The sequence below is a fragment of the Cetorhinus maximus genome, chromosome 11, assembly GCF_964194155.1.
Source record: "Cetorhinus maximus chromosome 11, sCetMax3.hap1.1, whole genome shotgun sequence".
Lineage (NCBI taxonomy): Eukaryota > Metazoa > Chordata > Chondrichthyes > Lamniformes > Cetorhinidae > Cetorhinus > Cetorhinus maximus.
This window is the reverse complement of record NC_135889.1, coordinates 89,594,642-89,621,953: the sequence shown is the minus strand read 5'-3', so window position 1 is coordinate 89,621,953 and position 27,312 is coordinate 89,594,642. Positions and strand designations below refer to the sequence as shown.

The 27,312-nt window shown below is 40.1% G+C and overlaps 2 protein-coding genes across 7 annotated transcripts in view; one reads left to right on the top strand and one right to left on the bottom strand.

Moving 5' to 3' along the window:
• Window positions 1–23,666, bottom strand: part of LOC144686770 (solute carrier family 35 member F5-like) — a 138,261-nt gene extending 114,595 nt beyond the window's left edge. For 2 of the 6 annotated variants that reach the window (XM_078552414.1, XM_078552420.1), the window contains exons 1-3: window positions 23,538–23,666; window positions 16,087–16,188; window positions 9,705–9,843 (exon numbers count right to left, since the gene is read on the bottom strand). In XM_078552414.1, the coding sequence (XP_078408540.1) occupies window positions 9,705–9,843; window positions 16,087–16,103 (156 nt within the window). In that variant the 5' untranslated portion in view covers window positions 16,104–16,188; window positions 23,538–23,666. Of the gene's footprint in view, window positions 1–7,055; window positions 7,233–9,704; window positions 9,844–16,086; window positions 16,189–17,480; window positions 17,595–23,537 lie in introns of those variants that run through there. The other 4 variants (XM_078552415.1, XM_078552417.1, XM_078552416.1 and 1 more) reach the window with 4 other exon arrangements.
• A 301-nt stretch (window positions 23,667–23,967) lies between these two features.
• Window positions 23,968–27,312, top strand: part of actr3 (actin related protein 3) — a 61,332-nt gene continuing 57,987 nt past the window's right edge. Inside the window, exon 1 of the mRNA XM_078552406.1 lies at window positions 23,968–24,246. Coding sequence (XP_078408532.1) covers window positions 24,203–24,246 — 44 coding nt within the window. The 5' untranslated portion in view covers window positions 23,968–24,202. The remainder of the gene's footprint in view (window positions 24,247–27,312) is intronic.

Below are 27,312 nucleotides of genomic sequence, written 5' to 3'. Positions count from 1 at the left end.
TCATATTATGGTCACTTCCTCCTAAGAGTTCCTTCACCTTAAGCTCCCTTATCAAATCTGCCTCATTACACATCACTAAATCTAGAATTGCCTGTTCCCTAGTGGACTCCACCACAAGCTGCTCCAAAAAGCCATCTCATAGACATTCCACAAATTCCTTTTCTTGGGATCCACTACTAACCCGATTTTCCCAGTCTACCTGCATATTGAAATCCTCCATGATCACTGTAACCTTGCCTTTCTTACACGCCTTTTCTATCTCCTGGTGTATTTTGTGCCCCAAATCCTGACTACTGTTCGGAGGCCTGTACATAACTCCCATTATGGTTTTTTTACCTTTGCGGTTCCTCAACTCTACCCACACAGATTCTACATCATCTGACCCTACGTCATTTCTTGCTATCGATTTAATTTCATTTCTTACTAACAAAGCAACCCCACCTCCTCTGCCAACCTGCCTATCTTTTCGATAGGATTGTATATCCTTGGATATTTAGCTCCTAGTCCTGATCCCCTTGCAGCCATGTCTCCGTGATGCCCACCACATCATACCTGCCAATTTCAATCTGCGCCACAAGCACATTTACCTTATTTCGTATACTGCGTGCATTCAGATACAACACCTTCAGTCCTGTATTTCCTGCCCCCTTTCTCATTGTTGTCTCTTTATCTGATGTGCTTGAAGTTAGGTTCCTAGCCGTTTCCAAACACTCTGTCCTATTTTGTGTTCTGGAGACTTTAATAGCCTCTCCTGGGCTCTCCTTTTCAGTTTTTTCATAATTTTCCATGAAGTTGAATCCATCCACCAACATTTCTGGGTAGATGCCAGTGTTGTAGCTGTACTGGAACAGCTTGGCTAGGATCACGGCAAATTTTGGAGCACAAGTCTTCAGTACTATTGCCGGAATATTGTCATGGTCCACAGCCTTTGCAGTATCCATTGCCTTCAGCTGTTATCATGTGGAGTGAACCAAACTGGCTGAAGAAAGGTGCCTGTGATGCTGGGGACCTTCAGGGGGTGGGGGTATTTGGTCTCTTTTTAAAAAAAAACACTGAAAACAAAATATTTATCAAAATCCTAAAATGATTTATCCTACTACATTAATATAAGAAATTAATATACTAGTTATCACTGAACAAAACTATTCAATTGTTAATCCAGTGACAGTATATCAAACTTTCTTAGTCAAAATGTTGAACTTGTAGAGATTCTCACTTCTTCACCTGGACGAACTGGTTCCCACATTGAACAACTCCTTTAACTCCACTCAGTTCATCCAAATTAAAGGTATTGTTATGGGAACGCATATGGACTCTAGCTTATGCCTACCTGTGGGATATATGGATTGTTCTTTGTTCCAGTCCTACTTAGTTTGTGGTTTGGTTCCACTTTGAATGTTACATCGATGTCTCTTCAGGTAACTTGTGGCCTCATCTGCATTGGGAAGGTTTCCCTTTACTTATGAGTGACTTAGGTCTGAGTCAGGTAAGTTTCTTCAAAGCTACTTTATTTACACACTGTACATAACAGATTTCTAGGTAAGTACACCTTTCTCTCATATGCAGACTATTCCACCTTACCTTCTTAAGTCTCTTACACATGACTAATGTCACTATTACATTATGATACACATCACTATCTCATTACTATAACTAATAATCCATTATTCTACATCTCCCTGCGCCATGCTCCCCCCCCCCAGTATAATCTCAATTTTTAATAACAACCTTAAACAATCCACATTACATTTTCAAACTTTTGTAATCCTTCTGTACCGTTACAGACTTTATCCAAGACTTAAACAGAAAAAGGACAAACTAGCATTCTCTGAGGGAACCTCAGCTCCCGCTTAGCACACCGGAGAAAAGCCCAAGTAGATGAAACATCTTCAATTCCAACAAAGAAATTCACAGCTGTTTTAAGGATGAAAAAGGAAATATCTGAGATTTGAACAAATCTGAAGACAAGAAAAATAATGATGAATATCCAGTAGGCATAGCAGGATAAGAAGAAAATACAGCTTCCTTACTACACTTGGGATACTACTTTTACCTTTCTGTAGGTAGTGGTAACATTGGCACACTTGCTTCAGTGCAAAGCTGCTGTGGTGTAGGCAACTGGATGATGGTGTCAGCATGAGGTAAGACAACACCATCGTCAGCAATGGAATGAATCTTCAGGACTGAACTTGGATGAAATTTCTGTATAAGACTCTTCAGCTGTAGAAGCTCTGTAGTTTTGGCCTCAGTTTCTGTACTGAAGGACAAATTTAGTGAATGATTTTTTGACAAGATTGAAGTGTAGGTGTTAACTCTTTCTCACAAACTAATAGGCTCCATCATCGCTCTAGCATTGGTGATCCACCTTGGAAAAACAAGTATTCTGTTCTCCCTAACCAGTTCACTGTGGTCAGCCAGCGATATACAATATATCTCATTGGTGGGTTTAGTGGGATAAACATACAGAATTCGACTCTTCGACAGCTGACTCCTCAAAAACGACAACAGAGTGTTCATATGCTTTGGCAGTAGATTCAAAGAGCATACCAATCTCTCAGACCTCATCTTCCAACAGATCACTTGTTACTACAATGGCTTCTTTCTTATAAACTTTTTCAGGAACGAGCCAACCTAGGTCTAGAAGGTCCTCAAGCAGATGATCACCATCTTCTTCATTGTCATCCATTTCCGCACCTTCCAGCCTGTCTTCGAAAAGATCCGAGATCTACAATCTCCTCCTGGGTTCGAGCAGATGGTGCCTCTGACAAAGAACAATCCACTGCTCAATGAATAAAACTCACCAGCTGCTGCTGAATGGAAATCCATCAGTTTGTCACTCAACCTTGGAAATTCCTCCCTGACTGGTACCTTTTATCCTGCTGTAGGACCTTGTCTGTTATTTCCAGAATGCCCAGTTGTATACATGCATTTCTGCTCAGCCGAGATGTGCTTTGATTGTATGATATGGAGGGTCTCTAATTTGCCACCCTCGTGGCAAAGGGTAGCTGTTATCTGACCTTCTACTTGAAGATTGGTGTTGTATTGTTATGATTTCTCATGAAGAGGTCTAGAGGCCTGTATGGTTGAATGATAACTGTTTATCAATAACACATAGCTATATACATATATACAGGATAGAGCTCTGACTAGGTGCTATCTTCATGATGACTTCTGCCAGATTCACCACTACATTCTACTACTCCCATGTGACCTTCTGTATCATATGAACAGTACTGATACCCCAGTCTCACATTAGCCCTTATGCTCCCTAACAACCTAATACACCTCCCCTGAAGTCTTTACCAAAATGTATTTACAATAAAATTTACACGCCACCCCTTCCCGCACCCACCCCCGCCCATCAGCAGCTCTGATGGGGCTAATCCACATTTACAGTGGGGTGGGTCTATGTGTCAAAAGCGCTGTTAGAAAGTCATCATTTTCTTCCAAGAGGGCTTTAATAGTGTGGACGCCCCTTCCTGCCTCACTTAGATAGTGGATACCTTGAAGAGCTGGTGAGGTGTTGAAATGCGTAATTTCTGGCAAAATGAGCAAAGTATTCATGAGCGAATTACAGGCTGTTGTCGGACACCACCTGGTCTGGGATGCCAGGATTACAAAGATTGCTTTCAACAACCTAATGACTGACTCTGTGGCCATTGTGTACAAACACTTCACTCAATCCACCAAGAGAAGTAGTCAATAATGAGGAGGAAAGACTTGCTGTTGTAGATGAATAGATTCACTACCAAATGTTCTCATGGTCTGGTAGGGAACTGTGTGGGGATAAAGGGCTCCCTTTGGACTGGTTTGTGCAGCACACACACCTGGCAGTTTAAAATCATGTCTTCAATTGCTCTTGATATCCCAGGTCATCACATTGCAGACTGGGCTCGTGCCAAAATGGACTTGGTGGATTTGTTGTAGAATCTCCGGCTGGAGTAAGACTGACCAATTGTTATCGTACACCAGCAGATCATCAATTACAGTGACGTGTTTTTGCTGTGCGAAGTAAATTTTCATAAGTGCCATCTGAATGCTGTAGTGGGCAACCTTTTAGGTATCTGACCGATGCAGATACACTCTTCATCTTGCCTCTGCTCCTGCCATTTCTTTTGAAGCTTTTTGGAGCTTGCCAGCAGTTGTGTTATCATGAACTGGGAATATGACTCAAGCTCATCGATTTGATATCATGTGTCCCAGGATTGTCAAATGTGGCCCTGGACAGTGAACGCAGTCACTTGATGCTTCCCTTGGACGTACATGGTCTTGTATGCAAAGTGCAAGAGATGCAAACGGAATCTCAGTTCTTGGGGTAGGGTGGGGTGGGGTGGGGTTGGGACTGGGGGACATCCTAGCAAGCTCTTTATTGTCCAGTAGTGAGACCAATGGTTTGTGATCTGTCTCAATGATCACCTTCAGCCCAACAATACAGTAAGATAACTTCTCACAAGCTCATGTTACTGCGAGGGCTTTTTTTTTTCATATTCAAGCCTGATGTTATCAAAAATCTTTTCCATAACATCCAATTTTGTACCTGGTCTGGGCCTTAATTGGTCTGGCAGTGTTGATTTGCCAACCATGGCTGTTTTCAGCACAGCTCTAAAATTCTTATTCTTTCTCCCCATGCTTTTTTGGGATTTGGCAGGCTGCCGTCGCAGTTATGGAGCTGTTAAAACTTCATCGATTATTTTGGGCTAATCGTTTTAGCCAGCTAATTTCCTGAGCTTGGTGAATCGAATTGAAGCCAATTTTTTATTTATTTTTTTTGCTTTGACTTCTCTAATTTTTTCTTTTTTTCATTTGCGTGCAGTTGCCTTGTGTTATGGCACCGACACTGGATCCAGGCTGCAGCATTCTTCAAACTGCCTTTTTTAAACAATTGTTCTGCCAATGCTGCCTGATTATTGTGCTGAATTTAAAAGCTTAGCCTTTTTTTAAAGAGTTTGCTCGCCCTTTTGTGATCCAGCTAGGTTCTTTGACTCTATCGCACAACAGACATCCACATGCTCTGGTGGAGTCCTTTTACACTGCACTGTCAATCTTTCTTCTGCCCTTCAGGCTTCAGGCCTGTAATGGAGCTTGTTAGGCGATCTCCATCTGAGTATTAAAGGTCTTCAAGTTAGGCGCAATTCTCCAGGGCAGACTGCAGTTTCTTTGCTTGTTCGTTCTTAGGGATTTTGGGGTCCTTTACCTGCTGCCACCATCTTGGTGTTTTGTTTGGGTATTTCTTTCCTTGCTGTGGAGTCTCCTTGCCCTTTTGTTCATTTATGAGCTGGACTGTTGGGGTTGCTCTGTATCATGGTTTAACTTTGCCACGCAAAATGGATCAATTTTTGCTTGCAGACTTCTAATTGTCTGATGATTTAAATGGCTCTTTCCAAAGTCCGATCTTCTTTTAGATTGAAGAACATCCAAAAGAGCATCATCGGCCACTCCCACTACTATTCAATCTCTTATAAACTCTGACTTAAGTTCACCATAGACACAGCCTTCAGCCAATTTGTATAACTCATTTATGAAAGAGTCTACTGGTTGCCTAGGCTTTTGGACTCTCGTTAAATTTTACTTGTTCCAAAACTTTTATTGTTTCTTAGGTTAAAGTAGGTACACAAGGACTTCATGACCTCTTCAAAGTTATCAGAAGATTCGTTTATCCCTTAGCTGGCAATTATGTCATTGGCTATTGGGCCTACCGTTCAGTCTCTGCTTTCTTATCCAGTCTCTTCAAGGATGTGGGTTCAGATCCCACAGCTGCCACCATGTTGTATTGTGTATGTTGTCTCATGAAGAGGTCAGAAGGATTGTTTAGTTAAACAATAACTGTTTATTAATAACACATAATATACATATATACAGGATATAGTCCTGACTAAGTGCTATATACATGCCAACTTCTACCAGACTCACCGCCATCTCTACTACTCCAATATGACTCTGCATCACAATGGGGCGTAACATCTGACTAGCGTCAAAGTGCTGGGCCACAGAAATTAGAAGGAATAAATGCACACTTACCTGGTCTTGAAAATTGCATTGCTACTTCGGTTTACTGGAGCTGCTTGGGGCCTGCATCGAAAGAATCCTTGCAGGCCCCGGTGACGTCTAGATCGCGCATATTCAAGGAGGCCATGCCCCCCTCTTTTTTTTTTAACAGCACTTGCTGCTGTCAAGCAGGTAAGTTTTTAAAGGGCCTGGGAAATTGACAGACCAGGGGAAGGTAAGTAGATAGGAGTTGGGGGTATGCGGACGTGGGGAACAGAGATTGGGGGGTGTTGTTCGGAGGTTGGGTTGGGTGGAGAGGTTCTGAGGTTGGGGGGCAGGGTTCAGAAGTTGGGAGAGGGGTGGTCCAAATTCTGGGGGGGTGTGTTCGGAGGTTGGGTAGGGAGGTCTGAGGCCCAGGGGTCAGGGGAGGGTGGCCCGGAGGTCGACGGCAGGGTGAGAGATGGGGACGTTTGGAGGTTGGGGAGCATTCTGAGGTTGGGGGTCATCCAGAAGTCAGGGGGGAGAGTCCGTGCCAATGTGGGCAGTACTTATTCCCTAGTCCCACAAAAACCCTTACAGTCCCTAACACCCTAAAACTACAATCCATACCACATGGGCCTTGCAATTTCATTCTTGATGGCTGGATATCTACTATTTTGAGCCATTCCAAATGATCAGCTAGTACTGTAACACCAGTTCCAGTATCAAGTTAAGTCAGTTTTAAAGCTTTTAACTTCTAAAGTAACTGACCAAAATGTTTTTTCTTGATTCCTTACCTCTCCTACAAAGTCTATATTCTCACTTCTTTCCTTATTCTCAATTTCCCTAATTGTCTGCGTTGCATAGACATTCTGCTGCTTTCTTCTTTTAAATGCACGGCTGAATTTACAGAACTTACAGGCTTTTTCTGCCTTTATAGTTGCTTTAAACCTGTTACATCTCTAACCTTTTCCAGTTCTGATGAAAGGGCATCGACCTGAAACATTAACTCGCCCCACAGATACTGCCAGACTTGCTCAGTACAGTAAAGTCCCGCCTTCCGTGACTTCCTTGTTTGCATATTCGCTTACCTGTGCTAAATCCTTTATACACCACATCGTCCATCGTGAGCAATCATTCAGTTACTGTGTGCTCTTTCCCCTCTCTCCTCTTTCCCAAAGGAGACGATAGCCATGATGGAGCAGAGACCTCAGCACACTTTAACAGGGAGATGGTGTTGAAGCCTCTAGAAGCGGATTCCTTCCATTAGTCCTGGCCATGGACATTTAATTCTCTCCTTCTTTTCCCAAGCAGTGCCTGAAATGGTTGCAGCTGAAGTGCAACCTGAATGGACAGATTAACCTGGAAATGTTCAAATCTCTTGGTCCAGAGCTGCAATAACAGCTCTGTTCAATTTTGAAATGTTCACTGATTTTGTCTGCCAGTTTTCAGGTAACTGTTTTTCTGAAATGAGGATTGCCTCTTTTTAAAATTTTCAACACATGTCTTGAATTGCTCAGAGGCTCCACCCCCATTTATCATATACAAGTACCACAATTTGCTATATGCTATCTGCACAAACCAATGCTGCCCTCACATTGCTGGAACCCATTTAATTGACTCCCATTGAAAAGTATATTCATCATTCATGATTTCGCTGTTTGAGGTTTCGTGGGAATGTAACCCCCATGAATGGCGGGACTTTACTGTATTTCCAACATTTTCTGTTTTTATTTCAGATTTCTAGAAACAGCAATATTTTGCTTTTGTAGGTGTTGTTTCACTGATTTCCAGCATCCTAATCATAGTCTTTGCACCTTTGACGACTTTATTCTTGTCATTTCAGAGACTGCAGTTATCTTAGCATTGTCTGCAGGTAAAGTTTAGGTATTTGGATCTATTAGACAAATACTTTCATATACACTTTACTGGGTAGCTGAGCTTATAACATTACTAACTTGCCATCAGATCACTGTAAAGATAACAAGCCTGGTTTTCATGTCTTTTTAATATTGGTAGCATGGGTTCCTCTAATATTGATAAACAAAAGTTTCCTTAGGCTTGTCAAGCTGCTGTTTAGAAGTTGCTGCACATCATTCTGGAAGGGCATTTCAGTACTTCTGCATGGAGGCGGCTGCATTTTGGAAACCTTTCTAAATCACACCTGATGAATGCAGATAAGCAGCATGGATTGGAGACAGGAAGAGGGGAGATGGTGGCGTAGTGGTAATGTAGATGGACTAGTATTACAGAGACCCAGGCTAATGTTCTGGGCACATGGGTTCAAATCCCACCATGACAGTTGGTAGAATTTGCATTGTTAATAAATTTGGCATATAAAAGATAGTGTCAGTCATGGTGACCATGACAACTATCGTCAATTGCCATAAAAACCCATCTGGTTCACTAATGCCCTTTAGGGAAGGAAATCTGCCATCCTTACCTGGTCTGGCCAACATGTGATTCCAGATCCACAGCAATGTGGTTGACTCTTCAATGCCCTCTGCAATGGCCTAGCAAGCCACTCAGTTCAAGGGCAACAAATGCTGGCCTTGCCAGCAACGCCCACATCCCATGAAAGAATAAAGAATAAAAGGTGTGTAACAATGGTGTTGCCCCCTTCACAGTGCATCATCAAATGCTGTAGCCTAAGTTATATGTATGTTTACTAAAGTGAGTTGTGACAGCAGTGTGTTTGGAAAATGTAAGTGACCATTAAATAAGGTGGTTGCCAGGTTGTTACTTCCAACAATTGACAAACTGTCAAATGAAAGAATAGAACTGTAAAAGTGGTAAAGTTTTCAGATGCATCAGAATAGATCTTCTACTAGGTAAAGTGTTATTCTGCATTGAACTAGTGTCAGATCTATAACTAATTGTTCAACCCTTTCTCATGGTTTTCATTTACCAACTGTTTGGGCGTTTGAAAGCTTTGATAGATATCTGGGCTTTTGGCTGACTTCAAAGGCACTAATGGATTCTGTACTGCAGAGTTTGTTTGCACAACTGTGCTTGAGAATGTCAATTTGATGTCTTGGCTGCCTTCCAAACTACTAATGCATTCTGCACTGCAGTGTTTGCTTATACAGTTGTGCTGGGGAGTACAAGTTTATTTATTTTTACAAATTTATATACGTTTTAAAGACTTCCAAATGTTATTATTGGGCTTTTGAATTCTGTTTATAAAGTCTATACAGGGTGATGGATGAAGGGGAGGGGAAGTGAGGGCGGCCTTGACACTGATCTGCAGCACTGGGCTGATATCTCTCCGAATGGAGGCGAGTCTCTTAACCTGGACACTTCGACTTGCCTCCGTCTCCACTTTGGCCCTGCCCAACTCAGCCAGAAGAAAATCCTGCCTGCCAGCACTGAAATTCCTGACTCTCAATTCTCACCTCCATGATGAAAATCCAGCTCTGAAGTTCGCATCTCCCAGCTGACATACAGATCAGTTTAGTTATCATTCAAAGAACAGAAAACATGTGCCTTAGAAAATTCTGCACTCAATATAAGCATGGCAATGGATAGTAATGGTGGGAAAATGTAAATAAAATGATTCTGCAAGTGACATTCACTGAAACTTCAATATTGGAGAATAAATGTTCCAAAGAGCTTTGTGACTGCTCAGTAAATTTTTATGGCCATGAATCTTTCAGTCTATCTTTTGCAGTGAACCATTCTTGAATGGACCAAAAAAATCAATTTAAGAAATCATCAGTTTCACGGAAGACAATACTCACTGATGTAAGCTCGGATGATACAACCCAGATGATATCGACAATCAAAAGAATAATAATTCCAAGGATCATACGCCGTCTCTGGGGAGAACTGCTCTGCGAGCTCATTCGATTCATGATAAACAACCACACCATTTGTAATCTGTTGAAAACAAATTATTTAGCATATTACAATTGATTTAGCATCAACTGCTAGTTTTGCAAAAGAGAGTTTCAAACTGCCACCACACTTTGTATGTAAGGGCGTTTCCTTATTTCACTCCTGAAACGTCTGGATCTTTTTTTTTCAATATGATACCTAGTCCTAGACTTCTCAGCTGGCAGAAGTAGTTTCTCATAACATCTTGAAAACTGCAATCATATCACCCCTTAACCTTCTACTTTCCACAGAATACAACCCTAGTTTGTGTAATCTCTCTTCTAATTTAACCTTTGGAGTCACTGTATCATCCTATCAAACATAAGCAGTGCTCCCTCCAAGACCAATATCCTTCCTAAGGGTAGTGCCCAATTTCAGTATTCCAGGTCTGGTCGAACCAGAATTTTGTATAGCTGAGGCATGACTCCTACCCCTTTGTGTTCTATTTCTCTAGACAAAGTTCAGCACTGCATTAGCATTTTTGATTATTTTCTGTACCTGTTCATGACATTTTAATGATTTTGTATACCTGGATCGCTAAGTCTCTGAGCCTCCTCTCTTTCCAGCTTTTCACCATTGAGAAGATATCCTGTTCTATCCTTTTCAGGAGCAAAGTGGATAATCTTGCATTTGCATGAATTGAAATCCATTTGCCACAGTTCTGCCCAGTCACTTAACCTATCAACATCTCTGTAATTTTACACTACCAGCTATACTGCTTACAATACCGCCTATCTTTGTGTCATCAGCAAATCTGGATACATGGCTTCCTATGCCATCATCTAAGTCTTTAATAAGTAAAGTGATAGTGGAGATCCCAACACAGATCCTTTCTGAAAATTAGAATACCTGTCCATGATCTCTGTCTCCTGCTCAGCCAATTTCCTAACTAGGACAATAATTTGCCTTCAATTTGAACAGCTTCAATCATAGATAACAATCTCTTATGAGGGATTTTATCAAATGCCTCCTGAAAGTTCATAAAAATTATATCCACAGACATTCTCTTGTCCACTGTTTCAGTCACCTTTTCAGAAATTTTCAAGGTATTCAGTCACCTTATCCTTAATTTATAGACTCTAGCAATTTCCCAACAACAGCTGTTAGGCTAACTAGTGGTTTCCCTGGTCCAACTTTCTTAAATAGTGGAATGACAATTTACCAACCTAAAGGCAGAGTTCGTGAGTCGAGAAAACTTTGGAAGATTATAGTTAGGGCATCTCAATGTTTTCACCAGCTTATTTTAAAACCCTAGGGTGAAAACCATCTAGTTCTGGGAATTATGCATTCTTTAGCCACTAATTTCTCCATTGCTATTATCTTGCTTACATTAATTTTAATGAGTCCCTATCCCTAATTGAAAAATAGTTTCCTTGGGATGTCTGGCATGCTGACCTCTTCCTCTACTGTAAATACTGATGTAAAATAATTATTCCAACATGTCTGCCATTTCCTTATTTTCATTGACATCTTCACCATTGAAAACTGCTAAAGGACCCACATTTGTTCTGACCATCCTTCTTTTCTGCATACAATTGTAAAAATTATTCGGGTTGATTTTGATATCCTTTAGAAGTTCATTTTTACATACTCTTTTTTTGTAGCTCTTACTATCTATTTTGTCACCCTTTGCTGCTCTTTGTGTCTTTCCCATTAACCAGGGTCTATGCTATGTTTTGCATTTTTGTAATCTTTTTCTTTTTGCTTTATGTTGTCTCACTTCTTTAGTTGCTCATGGCTTTTTTCTGGCAAGTAGAACTCTTGCCCTCAGGGGTATAAAGTGGTTCTGCATCATGTTAAATTCTTTTTTGAATACCTCCCTTCTGTCATTTTACGCACTAACAGATTTGTCCAGTTTCTCACATTGAAGTCAGCCTTTCCTAAATTTAGAATCTTAGTGGCTGTTTCGCATTTCTCCTTTCCAAACACTGTATTGAACTCAATCATATTACGTTCACTATTTGATAAATGTTCACACACCAATAGGCTGTTAACTAAATCAATACTCATTATGAAACCTTCCAAACCCCATGACCATTACCATCAAGAAGGACAAGGGCAGCAGGCACATGGGGACACCACCCACCTGAAAGTTCCCCTCCAAGCCATTCACCATTCTGTCCTGAAAATATATCACCCGTTCCTTCACTGTCGCTGGGTAAAAATTCCTTCCCTAACAGCACTACATGGACTGCAACAGTTAAAGAAGGCACCTCCACCTTTTCCAGGGCAATTAGGGATGGGAAATAAATGCTGGCCTAGCCAGCGACACCCACGTTCCATGAATGAATTAAAAAAAACTAAATCTAAATCTAACATGGCCTGCACCCTTGATGGTTCCAGGATATATTAGGTCTAATTTGTTGGTGGCCATAAATAACCAGTTATAACTAGTAGAAAAACGTGGCTTGATTGGTAAGTTCGGGAGGAGGATATCTGTTACTGAAGGATTTGAGGCGATAGGTGAAAGTCAGCAAACTGGCTGGGGTGGAGGAGCTCTAAGTGGGAGTGCAGGTAATTTTTTTAAACAGAAGGATAGAAATATTTCAAAAATAGTTAACAGTTTAAAAAAAAATAAAACTTATCCAGAAAAGGAAAAACAAGGCGATAACAGAGCCGGAAAAGTTGAGAAATTTGATATGATGTGATCTTTACAAAAGAATACAATCACAGTAGCTGAACTTGATCTAGCAAATCTGAATGGCAGTTGTTGACAATGCAAAATGTTGACATGAAATTGTGATCAAAAATCAAAACAAGTCATAAGCTTTTGGTGGCAAGAAGTGTACACTTATATAAAAAAATTAAAATATTATAGATTGTATATAGGAATTAGAATATTTTCAAATTATATGACTGATTAAAATTACATCAAACCTATAAAATTTCTATTCTATGTCTGGGACAGAGTATCCCGTCTTTAAAGTGTTTATCATGATGGATTCAGATAACTACTATCTGTAATATTAACTGTGCCTATTCAATCAAATATCCGACTAAATGTGAACCAATCAAAAAAACACTTCATATATCAGAAGTACCAATCCACAATCAAGAGTTACCTCAAAAATCAACCAAATGCCCGAAAAGATTCCTTTCTATAGCCATTTTAGTTCCCTACAAAGCTCACACTATAAAAACAAAATAGCTGATAAGTCCATTGGATGTCATGAATAACATTATTTCACAATACTGTAATGGGTAGTGATGTTGGCACGGGGAGGAACGGGAGAGGGGAACCCAACACTTTAGCTTGACAGTGTGTACATCTCCACGATCAATCATATATAGTCCAAAGTATAAATTCAGTGAATATGGCTAAATGTGTTCCGAAATAAAATCAGAATCTTAGTACACTATGTTTTGCTGCTCAGTGCGAGGTGGGGCAGAGCCTGGAAACTACAGTTATGCTACAGCTCCTGTGTCATTTTTACCTATCAACAAAGGAGCTCATCAATATGTAAATCTTGGCTAATAGAGGGCTTTAGCTCTCAACTAACATTAAAAACAACAAATGGTCTTTGGAGCACATTAATCTTCAAGTTTCACTGAACTGCAGCACACATTTCAATGCTAAAGCCAGATAGGATTAGCTACTGAAGTGATTTCACATTCTTACCTTTAGAGTGGTCAGGAATAAGGTAACCAGTCTCACTGCCAAGGCATGCTGTTAATTTTGCACTATTGCATATCCAAAACTGCTTTATGCCAACATAGAAGTACAAGCAGAACTGGGTCAAAGCACTCCCAACAACCACAGAGCAGAAGGAGGGAGGACACACACAGCAGATTAGAGCTGGAAAAGTGGGGTTGCAAGCAGGGTTATACAGCTGCAGAAATGGGAGGGAAACAATGGTGTGGACACATTTGTGGACGAGCACAAAGGTTTTGAAATTGATGCACTGACTATGAAAGCTGACAATAAGGGAGGTAGTTGAGCAAGATTTTCCCCAGCGTAGAGAGTGGGCTGCAGAGTCCTGAAGATGAAATTTATATGACTGTGGGATGTGAGGTTGGCATCAAAAAAGTCAGGCCTGGAATTACAAAGGCATTGAGAATTTGAGTGTCAAACATGAGGTGATATTATCAAGGTGAAACCAGGAACTGTTAGTGATGGACTCAAGGTGGGACGCAGAAACTCAACTGCGTTCTGGATTGAGCTTCAACAGGCATCCAAGAGAACAATGGGATCAATGGACAAGGCGGAGTTTCTGAAAGATGCTGAAAAGTCTGACTTTGGACTTGCTCATATTAAGCTGCAGAAAGTTCTGACTCACCTATCGCTTGACAGCAGACAGTAGAGTGCTAGTTGCAATATTAATGTTATTGGCAGAGAAAAGTTAGATATTGTGGCATATAAATGTAAACTGGCTAAATGCTGAAAGTCCGACATTGCTGAGGAGTAATTTATCTATGGGGAAAAGGAAGGGATCATGGATTAAATCTTGGGACACAACAGAGTTGACTATGCAGGCACAGGAGGAGAATTCAATGCAGCAGATGTGCTCATTGACTTTGGCAGATGGATGGAGCCATGTGAAGGAAGCATGATGTAGGTGCATCATAGAAGAAAGATGTTCATTTAGGATGGTATGGTCAACATTTCAGTAGCTCCAGATAATCAAGGAGGAAAAGGAGGAGGATGGTGAATACTGCAATGTGGGCACAGTAACACAGAACATCATTGGTGACTTTGACTAGGGCAATCCAGCACTATGTACAAGATGAAAGACAGATCTAAAAGATCTAAAATTGGGAGTGGTGGGAGCGAGCTGGATGCCCATGACACATTCTGGAACCATAGCAAGGAAATGTTGTTTGGAGATGGGCAGAAATTAGATATGGAGGAGGGGATAAAGAGTTAGCATTTCAAAGAGTAGGGTGATTACAGCTCTGAAGGGAGATGAGAGAAAACAGTGTTGAGAAATGGGAACAATTAATATCGGCAACCATTAGGATATAGAAGTTGAGAATCATCTTGCTAATATTTGTGGAATCTTAGACTGGGCAATATGGCTTTCATGTTTGGCTCTGCATTTCAAAGATAAGTAATTCTATGTAAAGTGCTGTGAGAGGTTTAAGATGTGCAATATAAATGCAAATACTTCTTTCCTTTTAACTACGATCAAATCAGGCCAGATGTACACGAAATATGGTATCTAGTACAATATTATGTTAATCAACCAATGGGAATTATGAATGTGGGACAAGAGGTCACTCATTGCTCCTGGAGAAGCTTATTGAAGCATTTGATGGATTAGCTGGTAAAAAATACTGTGTTAACTTGTGCATGGAATGGATAAGTGGTTATCACACAAGGTGGACTGACAGATGTCGAATTATATGACATCTTTCTCATTGTCCAAATGTTTTAATCAGAGTACAAATTTATTGACTAAACAGCTTTTTTCAGCAAATACTTCCATTTAACACTTTTCATCTGGGTACACACCTGGCTTCAAAAAATGTCATTGGAAAAAATGGTCAAAACAATCCTGAAGGAGAAAATTTGCAGGGCTATGAGGAAAGGGCAAGAGAGTGGGACTAATTGGAGAGCTCTTTCAAAGAGCCAGCATTGGCACAATGGGTCCAGTGGCCTCCTTCCGTGCTGTAGTATTCCATAATTATGTGTGCTCTGAGGAAGTACATTTTGCAGGATTTCACCGCATACAATACTGAGTTCGTTGAGTTCTTATAGAGGGATGTATCTAATAATCCTGTGACATCATTATTCAAGTTTCCATTGTTATGGTTAAAAAGCCAGTTACTTACATTGAGATTGCAAAGCTGATACAACTGTCCCCTGATTAGCTACATTTATGTACTCATTAGGTGCAGTGGTTCAAGGACAGGATAGTCAGCTGCTAAATATCACAATTATACTCCAGCAGCAAACTATCCATGAACAAATCCAAAGGAGAGCTGACAGTAATTTAGAATCACTGTATTTTTTTAGGATATTTTAATAAAACTTGTTGCACCAAACATTAAGCAAAATTAGTAATTACATGCAAATTGTTCAGAATTTTTAAATTTGTTCTTTGGATGTAAGTGTTGTTGGCAAGGCCAGCATGTATGGTCAATCCCTAATGCCCTTGAAAAGGTGGTGGTGAGCCACTGCAGCTCATGTGGTGTTGGTACACCAACAAATGCTGTTTGGGGTGGTGGAGGTTCCAGCTTTTTGACCCAGCAATGTCAATATGGTTGTTTCAAATAGGTAAAAAATATATTTTTGTTTAGATGTACCTCAAATACCTTTTCATACAGCCAGCTTCTTCAGTCTAAATGAAAATATCTTATTCTTTCAGTCTTTTCTCCTCACCATATCAAATCTTACTCGTGTATCACCTATATTAAACAAACATAAGTTAGTTCAAACTTAACAGTTTACAATACTAATGAAATACAAACTTCAACTGATGCTTATGCAGTGGCAGTAAACTATTACCTTGGGGCTATACAAGCACCAGAGTAGATAATGGCATCTGAAACATAATGCATGAAGCTATACTCCAGAGGACCATGAAGCAGTAGCTCACACAGTATTTTACACACCTGAAACTTATTCTTCATTTATCTACCAAAATATTTGAAAAATATCTGCACTGTCGTCAATACCTGGAAAATTTCCTACAACTCTTTTTTGAACCACAGGTATTATGCATCTGATATATGCAAACAAGGTTTGAATCAAATGATAAATATAAAGGATAGAACATTAAAAAACTGAGAAACATAAAACACAAAGTAAGCAAGAGGATGCCGAAAGAGGAGAGCATGAAATAAACTGATGATCAACATAAAAGGGAAATAACAATGGCTTTTATAAGCATGTTGGAAGGGAAGAAATCAAAAAAGAGGCAGGGACAAAGGAACATCAGAGATTCTTAATAAATCTTTCAACTCAATTTTTACAGATGAAGGTGAAACAATGGCTCTAGAATTGTGTCTGGAAGAGCTTTGTTATAAAAAAGACTGCACTTAAAAAAAGGTTAATGGCATTACAAATAGAAATGTTACCAACCCCAGGTGCTGTGAATCCTAACATACTGGAGCCAGTTAGGGAAGACAGAGCGGAGGTGCCAATCATGAATTTCCAAGACTATTTGAAGATGAGAATTGTGCCAGAAAAATGGCAAATGCCCTTTGTATCTATAGCTGTGGAAGTTTGAAGTGTTACATCACATGATCATGGGTCACACCCCTCGACAACAACTCAAGGAACCAATTGCTCAATGTTGCAAACTGCACATCTTCAAAACACAGCTAAAATTCTGGAACGATACAGCATAGAGGCCATTTGTCCCATCATGCCTCTGCTGGCTTTTGGAAAGTGTTAGCCAATTAGTCCCAATCTCCTGGCCTTTCCCCATAACACAGAAAATTTTCAAAACAGGAGAAAAAGATAATCTGTGAAATTATGAGGCAATTTGTTCGTTAGGGATAAACTTCCAGAAATTAATGAACACTTGGTAAGTTATGGGTTAATCATAGTCACTCTGCATGGATTTGTAAAGGACATCTCTAATAGTTTGACTAACTTTACTTAATTTTTGAAAAAAATCAGAGCATAAAGGTGATTTTATACAAAAAATTTTGCAAAGGATGTTGATGAACCTCCCTCTGGAGTGCCCACTCACCTGCTATTGGCCCAATTCCACTCCCCTGTCTATTCTGGAATCAATATGACAGCTTGCTTCACTCCTGGTGTCCAGCACACCCTGCTTTCCCTCGTGCTTCCCATCCATGCTCAGCTGTGGTAGCACATGGAACAATCAGACTTCCCATAAAGACGAATAGGGAGGTAAAGTCTTGAATATGGGTAATTGATTTATTTTCAAGTATCTTGTCTGTAAAGTTGGGGGAGGAAGCTCTTTCTACAGATAAGTCATTTTATAAACAGGTAAAAGCAAAATACTGCGGATGCTGGAAATCTGAAACAAAAACAAAAATTGTTGGAAAAACTCAGCAGGTCTGACAGCATCTGTGGAAAGGAAGACAGGGTTAACGTTTTGAGTCCGTATAACTCTTCATCAGAAACAGGTATATACAGTGAAAGCTTCCTTGATTTTTTTTACCTCTATACTTCTGAATAAAAAAAACTTTTCAGATTAAGCACCAACAAAAACTTTAAAGTTGTATAGTCTTTTAGTTCACCAGTAATAAACTCAAATTTGTTTGTGTTTAAGAGACATGAAGCAGGGTTATTTAATTGTTGGAACCAGGCCACTACTAAAGACTAATTAACTTTAATTAATAATTTATGTTTAATAGCAAAGAGTACTTTAACTTAATTTTTTTCTTAAACTACACAGCCTCATGTAAATTAGAAAGGAAACTGATTTTGCAATGCATGAAGCAAACGTTTTTTCTCAATTCATTAAACTCTAGGTGTGTCCAAGAAGATTAAAAGTGCTGTACCTTGTTGAATGCATAAAATAAGATTGCCCAATGTATGATCTTTCATTTTTGAGGCCTAGGTTCATGTCTAACCCAGACTGATGAGATGAAAGTTTCATCTGTTTGTTGACTGTGAGGGCCCATGTAAAATGAGCCTGAGTAGTCTCAATGCAGTTCTTAGTGGAACTGGACCTACTACACAAAACTGGCCTTACTTTAGAACTAATTTGAAAATTCACTCAGAGAGGCCACAGGATGTGAAAAATGGAGAAGCGCCACATGGATGCAGTTAGGGCTGCTCTTCTGGGATTGGGGCTGAGGCACAATGTTAGGGCTTTTTTTCTGCATCCAGATGTGCTAATTCTGACCAGAGAGTACTTTATCCTGACCTGAAAGGGGAAGTGTTCCGTTTAATTTCTCACCTTTATGAGCGCAAAAGTGTTTTAATTATTGATTTTGTATACATAAGGAGAATTTAGTTTTCTCCAATGTGGAATTATTAGAAAGCTTAACAACTTAGGTAGAAGTAGAATAAGTTGAAGTTGTTCCATTTCAACAACAGTGCAAAGAAAATACCAAACACATGAATTGGGAACATAATGTGAGCAAAACAATACATATTTTGTGCATATCTATAATTATATTATAATTTGCAATTGGGGTAGCAAATAATCCCGTAACTTAATTGGAAGATAATAACATTACCTTCACGTACTAATGAAATATTCACAAGCTACCCAATACTACCTTATTCAGGATGAGGTACAGCACGATGGTCACTGGTTACTCGCTAACATGAATTATAATCAATACATTTTCAACGACTGTTATGTGCTGTGCAACTCTTTAGAAGAAACAACTTATATTTATATAGTCATGGGGAACCTCCACCTTATTAAGGGCAAGAAATAACTAAGATAAAAAAAGGATAAAGGAACAGAAGATAAACCATCTTAAATCAAATGCTTACACACTAAAGTTGTAACAATTAGGTTAATTTTGCATCAGATATTTCGGAATGACATTTCCTTTCAGTGTGTTACAATCATAAATATACATTACTTTAAGGCAGATAGATTCACATTCTGTTCTACAAAATACTTAGCTTTGTTACGATTAAACAAACAAACACAGAAATTTGTTAGCGAAGCAACTTTAATCTATATTTGACAATCATCGTTATCTAAACACCACAATAATGATTACAACAGCTCGTGAAATATAAGAGAGGGGAAATGCAGAAATGATTGCTCCTCCTGCAATTGAACTTCTTTTTAACTGACTGAGAAGTGACCTCAGAGGTCATTTTGGCTGCCCTATTCTCTCAATTTAAGTAGACTGCAAGAATCAACAATGTAAAGTTCACTATTTTGAACTGTGGACTTCTAGATTGTATCTGGCAACTGGTAAAACTGTATTACTATAGTTCTAGCTAGTATTTTGTCTTTAAAGATATCCAACTTGAAGTTTTGAAACTTTATAAGACCTTACGATTTCTGATGATGAATGTCTTCTGGGCTTTAACACTGAAGTTATGAGAAAACGGTGTAGGTTGTAATTACCTCACACCATCTCTAAAATAGGTGGCAGTTACTGATGTATGATCTAACACCAAACAAAGATAGTTAATACATGTTTCAATGTAAATCCCCATTGGTAATTTGTTCCAACACCCTGATCACAATTTTGAATTCTCAAATTGGATAAATAAATGCAAATAAATGCCGATTCAAAAACTGGACTTTATAGTTTTTAATTGTCAAGTTAAAAATTAATTAAAAATTAGACCAAGGTGGTTTCCATACTTTTTGGCCAAGTAAACTGGTTGAAGCCTCAAAATATAGCAGCACATAATCTAAGCTCACATTTCAATAGTGTATTGTCAGAGGTGTTGTCATTTGGATGGGACATTAAAAGAGCCTTTGCTGAGATGAGTGGACATGGCACTATTTAAAGAACAAGAAATTCTCCCAACATCCCAGCCAACATTAATTCCTCAACTAACATCAAAAGAAAAAATATAAATAACTCATAAATTTGCTGTTTGTGAGACCTTGCTGTGTACTAAATGACTTTTGAGGTCACTTGGGTAATAGCGGGGACTAGATGTTAAAAGTAATACAAGATCTGTATTAATTCCAACATTAGAATATACATAATTGATACTGTACTTTATGGTGCTACAATATGGCAATTTAACTGTAAAAATCAGTAAATCCTGAGAATGTGGATCACACTGTGCTTATATTTTTATGCCACTCAATATTTCCAACTTGGAGTTGTATCATTCTTGCATAATAACTCAAAAACTAATGTAATGAGAATTCTCAGCTCACAAATTAAATGGACTGGGTATAACAATAATTTAACAGATCTTCTCCATAAATTCTCACTATTACCTTTATCAACCATAGTGTAGAATAAACGTCTTACAAGGGAGAAGCAATATTCAGCATTGCATTAGAGCCAACACTCACTGCTCTTCTAACTCTGGCTTCTTATGTATTTTCCCTCCTTCAGTGACAAGACATCCTTGGTCCCACATTTTGGAACTCTCTCCCTAAACCTCTCCACCTTGCTAATCTTTTCTCCTACATTCAAAATTGTCCTTAAAGTCTATCTCTTCAACCGTGCCTTCAATCATCAAGCTAAATTTTCTTTTGTTTCTGTTCAGCATCCATTTTCACCTTTTTGAAAGCAATTTCAAACTTTAATACACTACAGGTTCTATGCAAATGCAATTTGTTGCTGTAGATAAATCATGCATTGAGAAATCCAATATAAACTAGCAATTTTTAATCTCATCACACTGTGAAACAACAAATAAAAATAATCCTGCACCAATACATGTTAAATTTCTACTGTATTACACATCTACATTGTTCGTCTACATTAAACCAAATACTTTAGTGATGCTATAGATTTGTGCAGACAGGATTGAAAAATTCATCATTAGTCTGAAAATGCTCAAGCATAGACAAACTCAGGCAGAGGTGAATTAAACTTGTTTGCTTTCCTTGTGAATTTGAGATCCATTTTATTGCATAGAAGAATTGTGTGATGGCCTAATAAAATATTTTCTGAATAAGTGACGCAACGTTAAGTTTCAAAATGAAGTGTTCATTCTACCCTTGTCTTTCAGTTATGAGAAGTTTCCGGATACAAGAAATGGAAGCACTTTTGTTCTCTCCAAGTACACCTTCAGTATTTACCGCATGCCTGCAGAAAGCAATAGGGTCTGATTCTAAACACTTTTTACCTTAGAACATCACAAAGCACAAAGTGCCTTTGAACTGTAGTCAATGTTGTAATGTAAAAAACACCAGAGCCAAATTTTGTCCCACAAACAGCAAAGATATATATGACTTGATTGTGTTTTTTTTTAAGTGTTAGTTGAGAAGCAAATGTTTGCCAGGGAACCAGGAGAGCTCCCTGTCCTTCTTCAAACATCTCTTTGGGATCTTTTGTATTCACTTGAGAGGCTTGGTGTTTTAACTTCTCATCTGACTGTGCAGCACTGTCTCAGTGCTGTACTGAAGTGCCAACCTACACTTTACATTCAAAGTGAAATTGGTCAATGGCAATAAGGCAAAATACACCAGTGAACATGACAATCCATTTTACATCGCCAACTCCAGCAACTCCGCAAACTCCAGCACGATGCCACCACCAAACACATCTTCCTTTCCCCCCCTCCCCCAGCCGGCATTCTGTAGGGACCGTTCCCTCTGGGACACCCCGGTCCACTCCTCCATCACCTCAAACCCCTCTCACAGCATCTTCCCATGCAATCGCAGAAGATGCAACACCTGCCCCTTTACTTTGCCCCTCCTCACCATCCAGGGGCCCAAACACTCCTTTCAAGTGAAGCAGCGCTTCACATGCACTTCCCTCAATTTAGTCTACTGCATTTGCTGCTTCCAATGCGGTCTCCTCTACATTGGAGAGACCAAACGCAGACTGGGTGACCACTTTGCAGAAAACCTTCGGTCTGTCTGCAAGCATGACCGAGACCTTCCTGTCGCTTGCCATTTCAACACACCACCCTGCTCTCATGCCCACATGTCTGTCCTTGGCCTGCTGCAATGTTCTAGTGAAGTTCAACGCAAACTGGAGGAACAGCACCTCATCTTCCGATTAGGCACTTTACAGCATTCCGGACGTAACATTGAGTTCAGCAGCCTCAGATCATGAACTCTCCTCCATCCTCATCCCTTTTTGATCCCCTTTTTTCAAATATTTATTTTTTAATTTTTATGTATATATTTTTTCCCACCTATTTCAATTACTTTTTTATTTCCATTCATTGTTTTATCCCTATCTTTTAGCCTATTTTGATCTTTTTTCCCCACAATGTCTCCTCCTCCCACCCCCACTCGGGCCATCATACTGCTTTCTACTCTTAATGTGACCATTAGCAACTCCTTTAGCCAGTATCACCACCATAAACACCCCTTCGACCTTTTGTTTATGACATCTTTTGCAATCTCTCCTTTGCCTCCAACTATCAATGGCCTTCTATCCATCTTCACTTGTCCCACCCCCCTTAATCAGTATATATTTCACTACACTTTTACTTCTCTTTAGTTCTGAAGAAGAGTCACGGACTCGAAACGTTAACTCTGTCTGTCTCTCCACAGATGCTGTCAGACCTACTGGGTTTTTCCAGCAATTTTTGTTGTTTCAGATTTCCAGAATCCGCAGTATTTTGCTTTTACCATTTTACATCGCACCTGGTTTCCAAACAAAACAGAATAGGGCATGACTCCACAACCCTCTGACTCAAGGGAGAAGAGTGCTACCACTGACACATACAGTCATGGTCTTGGCTGATTCCAGATAGTGTCGTGCTGTGCACAGGTTGTGGCAGTTAATGTCTTCTTGATCAATGACATTTTCAATGCCAACTATCAAAGGGCATGCAAAGGTTAAAAAGTTACAAACGCAATTCCAAAGCACCAATTATAGTTAATTCCTTAACGGATAATGTTTTAATTTCACCTCGCCAAAAGAAGTGTTGCATTTACATCTATGATAATAAAATGGAAACTAGTAATATTCAACTCAATTGGTCATCGAGACGAATGTCAGCAGCATGTGTCAACGTACCCTAGTGCCTTGTGCTCTTCTACCACAGATTGGACCTGGACCCAAACTGCCAACACGTCCTCCCCTCCACCCCTCCACCCCACCCCCAGAAAAAAGAGTATTCACAATCACCAAATCGCCTAACATCGCTCAGTCAATAACGCCATGATGCACACGAAAAAAAAGGACAGGAAGATGCTGAAACTTACGCAGAGAAGTAAGCGAGAATATCACATATCAAAGATGACAACTAGGAGGCGAAATGTTGTAAACAAACCCCCCCCCCCCCCTCACTGTTCCTGGTCAGATGACCCTAAATCATCGCCACTGCCAGTCCGGTGCGCGCACGGTGTACTGGGAATTGTAGTTCGATCGCTCCCACCACCAAGAGAGGAATCGACGGTAACTTCCGCTGCGAATAAACTACAAGTCTCATGATGCAATGCAACTGGGGATTAGAGGGGTGGAGGGAGGGAGGGAGGCAGGCGAGGCACGTGACCTTCGTCCCGCACGAGCGGGCGATACGCTCACAGGCGCAGCTAATGTTCCATGACGTAAGTGGTGATTGACAGGAGCGCTGTCCAGTCATCTTGGAGTACTTTTAGAAATTGACCAATGGGCGGCCGGAAGGAAGTGGCTGCTGGTGGATGGCCCTGTGGACCATTCGGGTTCGGTCAAGCTGAGTGGGTGGGGATGATGGGTAAATGAACTGCCGGAGGTCCCCGCCATTTTGGGGCTAGTGCGGAAGTTGTAGTTGTGTCTCGGACTCGGAGCGGTTGACGGTTCCGCCTTTTCATGGTCAGGTAGCTCCCAGTACATCGGCTCCTTTTTTTTTGTTTTTGTTGGCCGCTACCCCACGAAAGAGCACCTGAAAATGGCAGGCAGACTACCGGCTTGTGTCGTGGACTGTGGCACAGGGTAAGCGGGGATGAAGGGGAGGGCGGGGGATTTTGGAGGAGGGCAGCAATCTGACACTCGCTCCCTTCCCCGGGGGAGCGGACGCTTCGAGTGCCAGGATGTGATTCCTGGGTGTGGGCCGGCAGGGGCCTCCGTATCATTTCAGTCAGACAGTGTGGGTGGGTGGGTGGGGGGGGTGTGTGGGCCGGGGCGGAGCGGGTTGGCATTAAAAAGCATAGCCCAGGGCGGCTTTGACAATAGTCGGTGTGCGGCTGCCAAGCTGAAGCCGCTGCAACAGAGCTGGTCCCCGCCCTTCCGTTTGCACCTTCAAGGCCCAGGTGAACGGCCTTCCTCTCCATGCATGGTCAGAATCAATCTCTCTCTCCTCTCCCACCGTTAAAAGATCCGTGTGAGGCGCGGCGTTGTTCCCTTCAAGCTCCAAATAAAGATTTGCAAAATAACCGTGATGGAAAAGGCCACCAGTGAACAAGCGCCAAGCAACTTCCCAAGTTGTCAAAGCCGCTTCCTGCTTTCATCTGTAATTTCCTTATAAGGGAGTTTTTTGGAAGTGTAAAGCGATTAGTGAAGTGATTCTGCCCGACAAAGCTTTTCTTTTATTGTGTTTTTATTTTTAAAAAATTTCTGGCACCGACTATAAGTTCAATGCGTGTTGCATTTGTAATTTTGATTTTTACAGATCATAAGCAGGGTATATTTTTTTAAGATCAGTTGAGATTTTTCACATTGCACTTCCGCTTTTCAAAACGATCTGACGTTTGTGAGAAATGTTTGAATGAAAATGTTGAATTTGGCCATTGGTGTCACGACGGGGAAATTATAGCGCCTTCAGGAAAATAAATCCTAGTATATGCAGTGTACTGTTGGATAGTATGCACTGTTGAATTTTGCTGTGTAGACAAGTATAATGGATGATTAGTGTCTCTTTAATGGTTAGGCATTTTTATGTATTTTTGCGGATGAGTTGACTGTGAGCATCCTAATGGAGCGTATCAAATGCCTCACTGACTTGTGGCACGCCCGACAAGAGTGATTTGTTTGCATAATCCGACCTTCGCCATGTAATATGCATCATTGTAACGCATTAGGTCGGTAACATATTTTAGTTTCAATTTGTACTACTTGCTGATCTGGTTGCCTGGAATGAAATGCATGAGAGCATCAGCAAAATGCATCGAAACTTTTTTTCGGTGGCAAACTATATTGTTAAATTTTGTTGGGGTGAGATGCTTTTTTAAAAAATCTGGTCTCGAGGCTGGAAAATTTGGTCAATAGATTTGGCAGGAATCTAGAGTTATGGTGAAGTTTTTTGTGACTGGAAGATTGTTTTCTGTTGGCGTTCTGTAGCTTTCAGTACTGGGCCTTTTGTTTTCGTGGTATGTAGGAATGTTTTAGAATTAAATGTAGGGGGCATGATTAAGTTGCTTGTAGATGATACAAAAAGTGGTTGAGTTGATAGTGAGGAAGAAAGCTGTAGACTGCAGGAAGATATCAATGGACTGGACAGGTGAGCAAAAAAGTAGCAGGTGGAATCAGTGCAGAGAAGTGTGAGGTAATGCATTTGGGGAGGACAAACAAGGTAAAGGGAGCACACAATAAATGGAATGATCCTGAAAAACGTAGAGGAACAATGGGACCTTGGAGTGTATACCTACGGCTCGTTGAAGGTAACTGCACGGATGGATAAATTGGCTTGGGATACTTTCCTTTATTAGCTTGGCCATAGAATGTAAGAGTAGGGAGGTTATGCTAGAATGTTGGGCCACAGCTGTAGTACTGCATACAGTTCTCAACACTTCATTACAGGAATGATGTGGTCACAGGATACAGAAGGGTTTACAAGGATGTTGCTATGAATGAAGAATTTTAGCTGTGGTCCTCAGTGAATATACTGTGTTTGCGTTCTTTGGATCAGAGGAAGATCAGGGGAGATTTAACTAAGGTGTATAAAATTGAAGTGCCTATGTAGAGCGGATAAGAAGGACCTATTTCCGTTAGCAGGGGGTGCATGGATTTAAAGTAATTGGAAGGATTTGAGGGGTGATCAGTAATTTTTTCACCCAGAGGTGGGTGTGGGTCTGAAGCTCTCACTCTGAAAGGATGGTAGAGACAGAAACCTTCATTTAAAAAAAACACTTGGATATGCACTTGAGGTGTTGTAGTCTACAAGGCTATGAACCAAGAGCTGGAAGGTAGGATTAGACTAGATTATTCTTTCAGCCAGCATGGACACAGCTGGTCAATTGGCTGCCTTTTTTGCCATAAATCATTTATTTCTAATACGTTTTCATCACTAAATGCTTACCTGAACAAAGCACCATTTGGACTAAAGCTTTCTGTGACTGTGAGAACTCTATATCAGTTTGAAAGATTTTGAAGTTCCTACTGAGCATCACCTCACAGAATAAAACTATTTAAATTGTCAATCTAAGTCGCCTGAGGCCATAAGAATGGTTGGTGAATGATGTTGGAAAAATGCATGCTGGTTGCATCTGAAATTGAGTCATACTGGTGGAATAGAGCAGAAACTTTCTTCTACATCTGATTCCTACTATACATAACTTGGGTGTGTTTGAATACATCATTTCAAACCTCAATGAGCACAATGCTCAACAGGAGAAAAAGTCGAGAATTGTCTGTACTTTTCAAAATAGATAACAGATTTGCTTATTTATAATCAAAAGTATTTTAGGTTTGATGTTTTACAACAATGACCTATGTCATTTACAGTTGTACTTATAAGAATGAAAGGCAATATTTCCATCTATCTACTGCTGACAAGAACAAGTACTGTTGTGTTGAAAATAAGGCCACTGGATGATGCATAATGAAAACGTGTGCCCCATGAGTGGACTGACCCAATTTGTCACTCATGAGTCTAATTCCTCTTACATTTTACTGCTCATGTGATCAGATTTTCTCGTACATTTTGTCAGTAGAGTGAACTTAATGTAAGCAATTTTAAATGCATATGCAATTGACTTGTCTTATTTTTGACATCTTTGAAATACAAAAACATGGTTTGGAAATTACGTGATTCTAATTCCATAGTCTATTTAGTTCATGTAT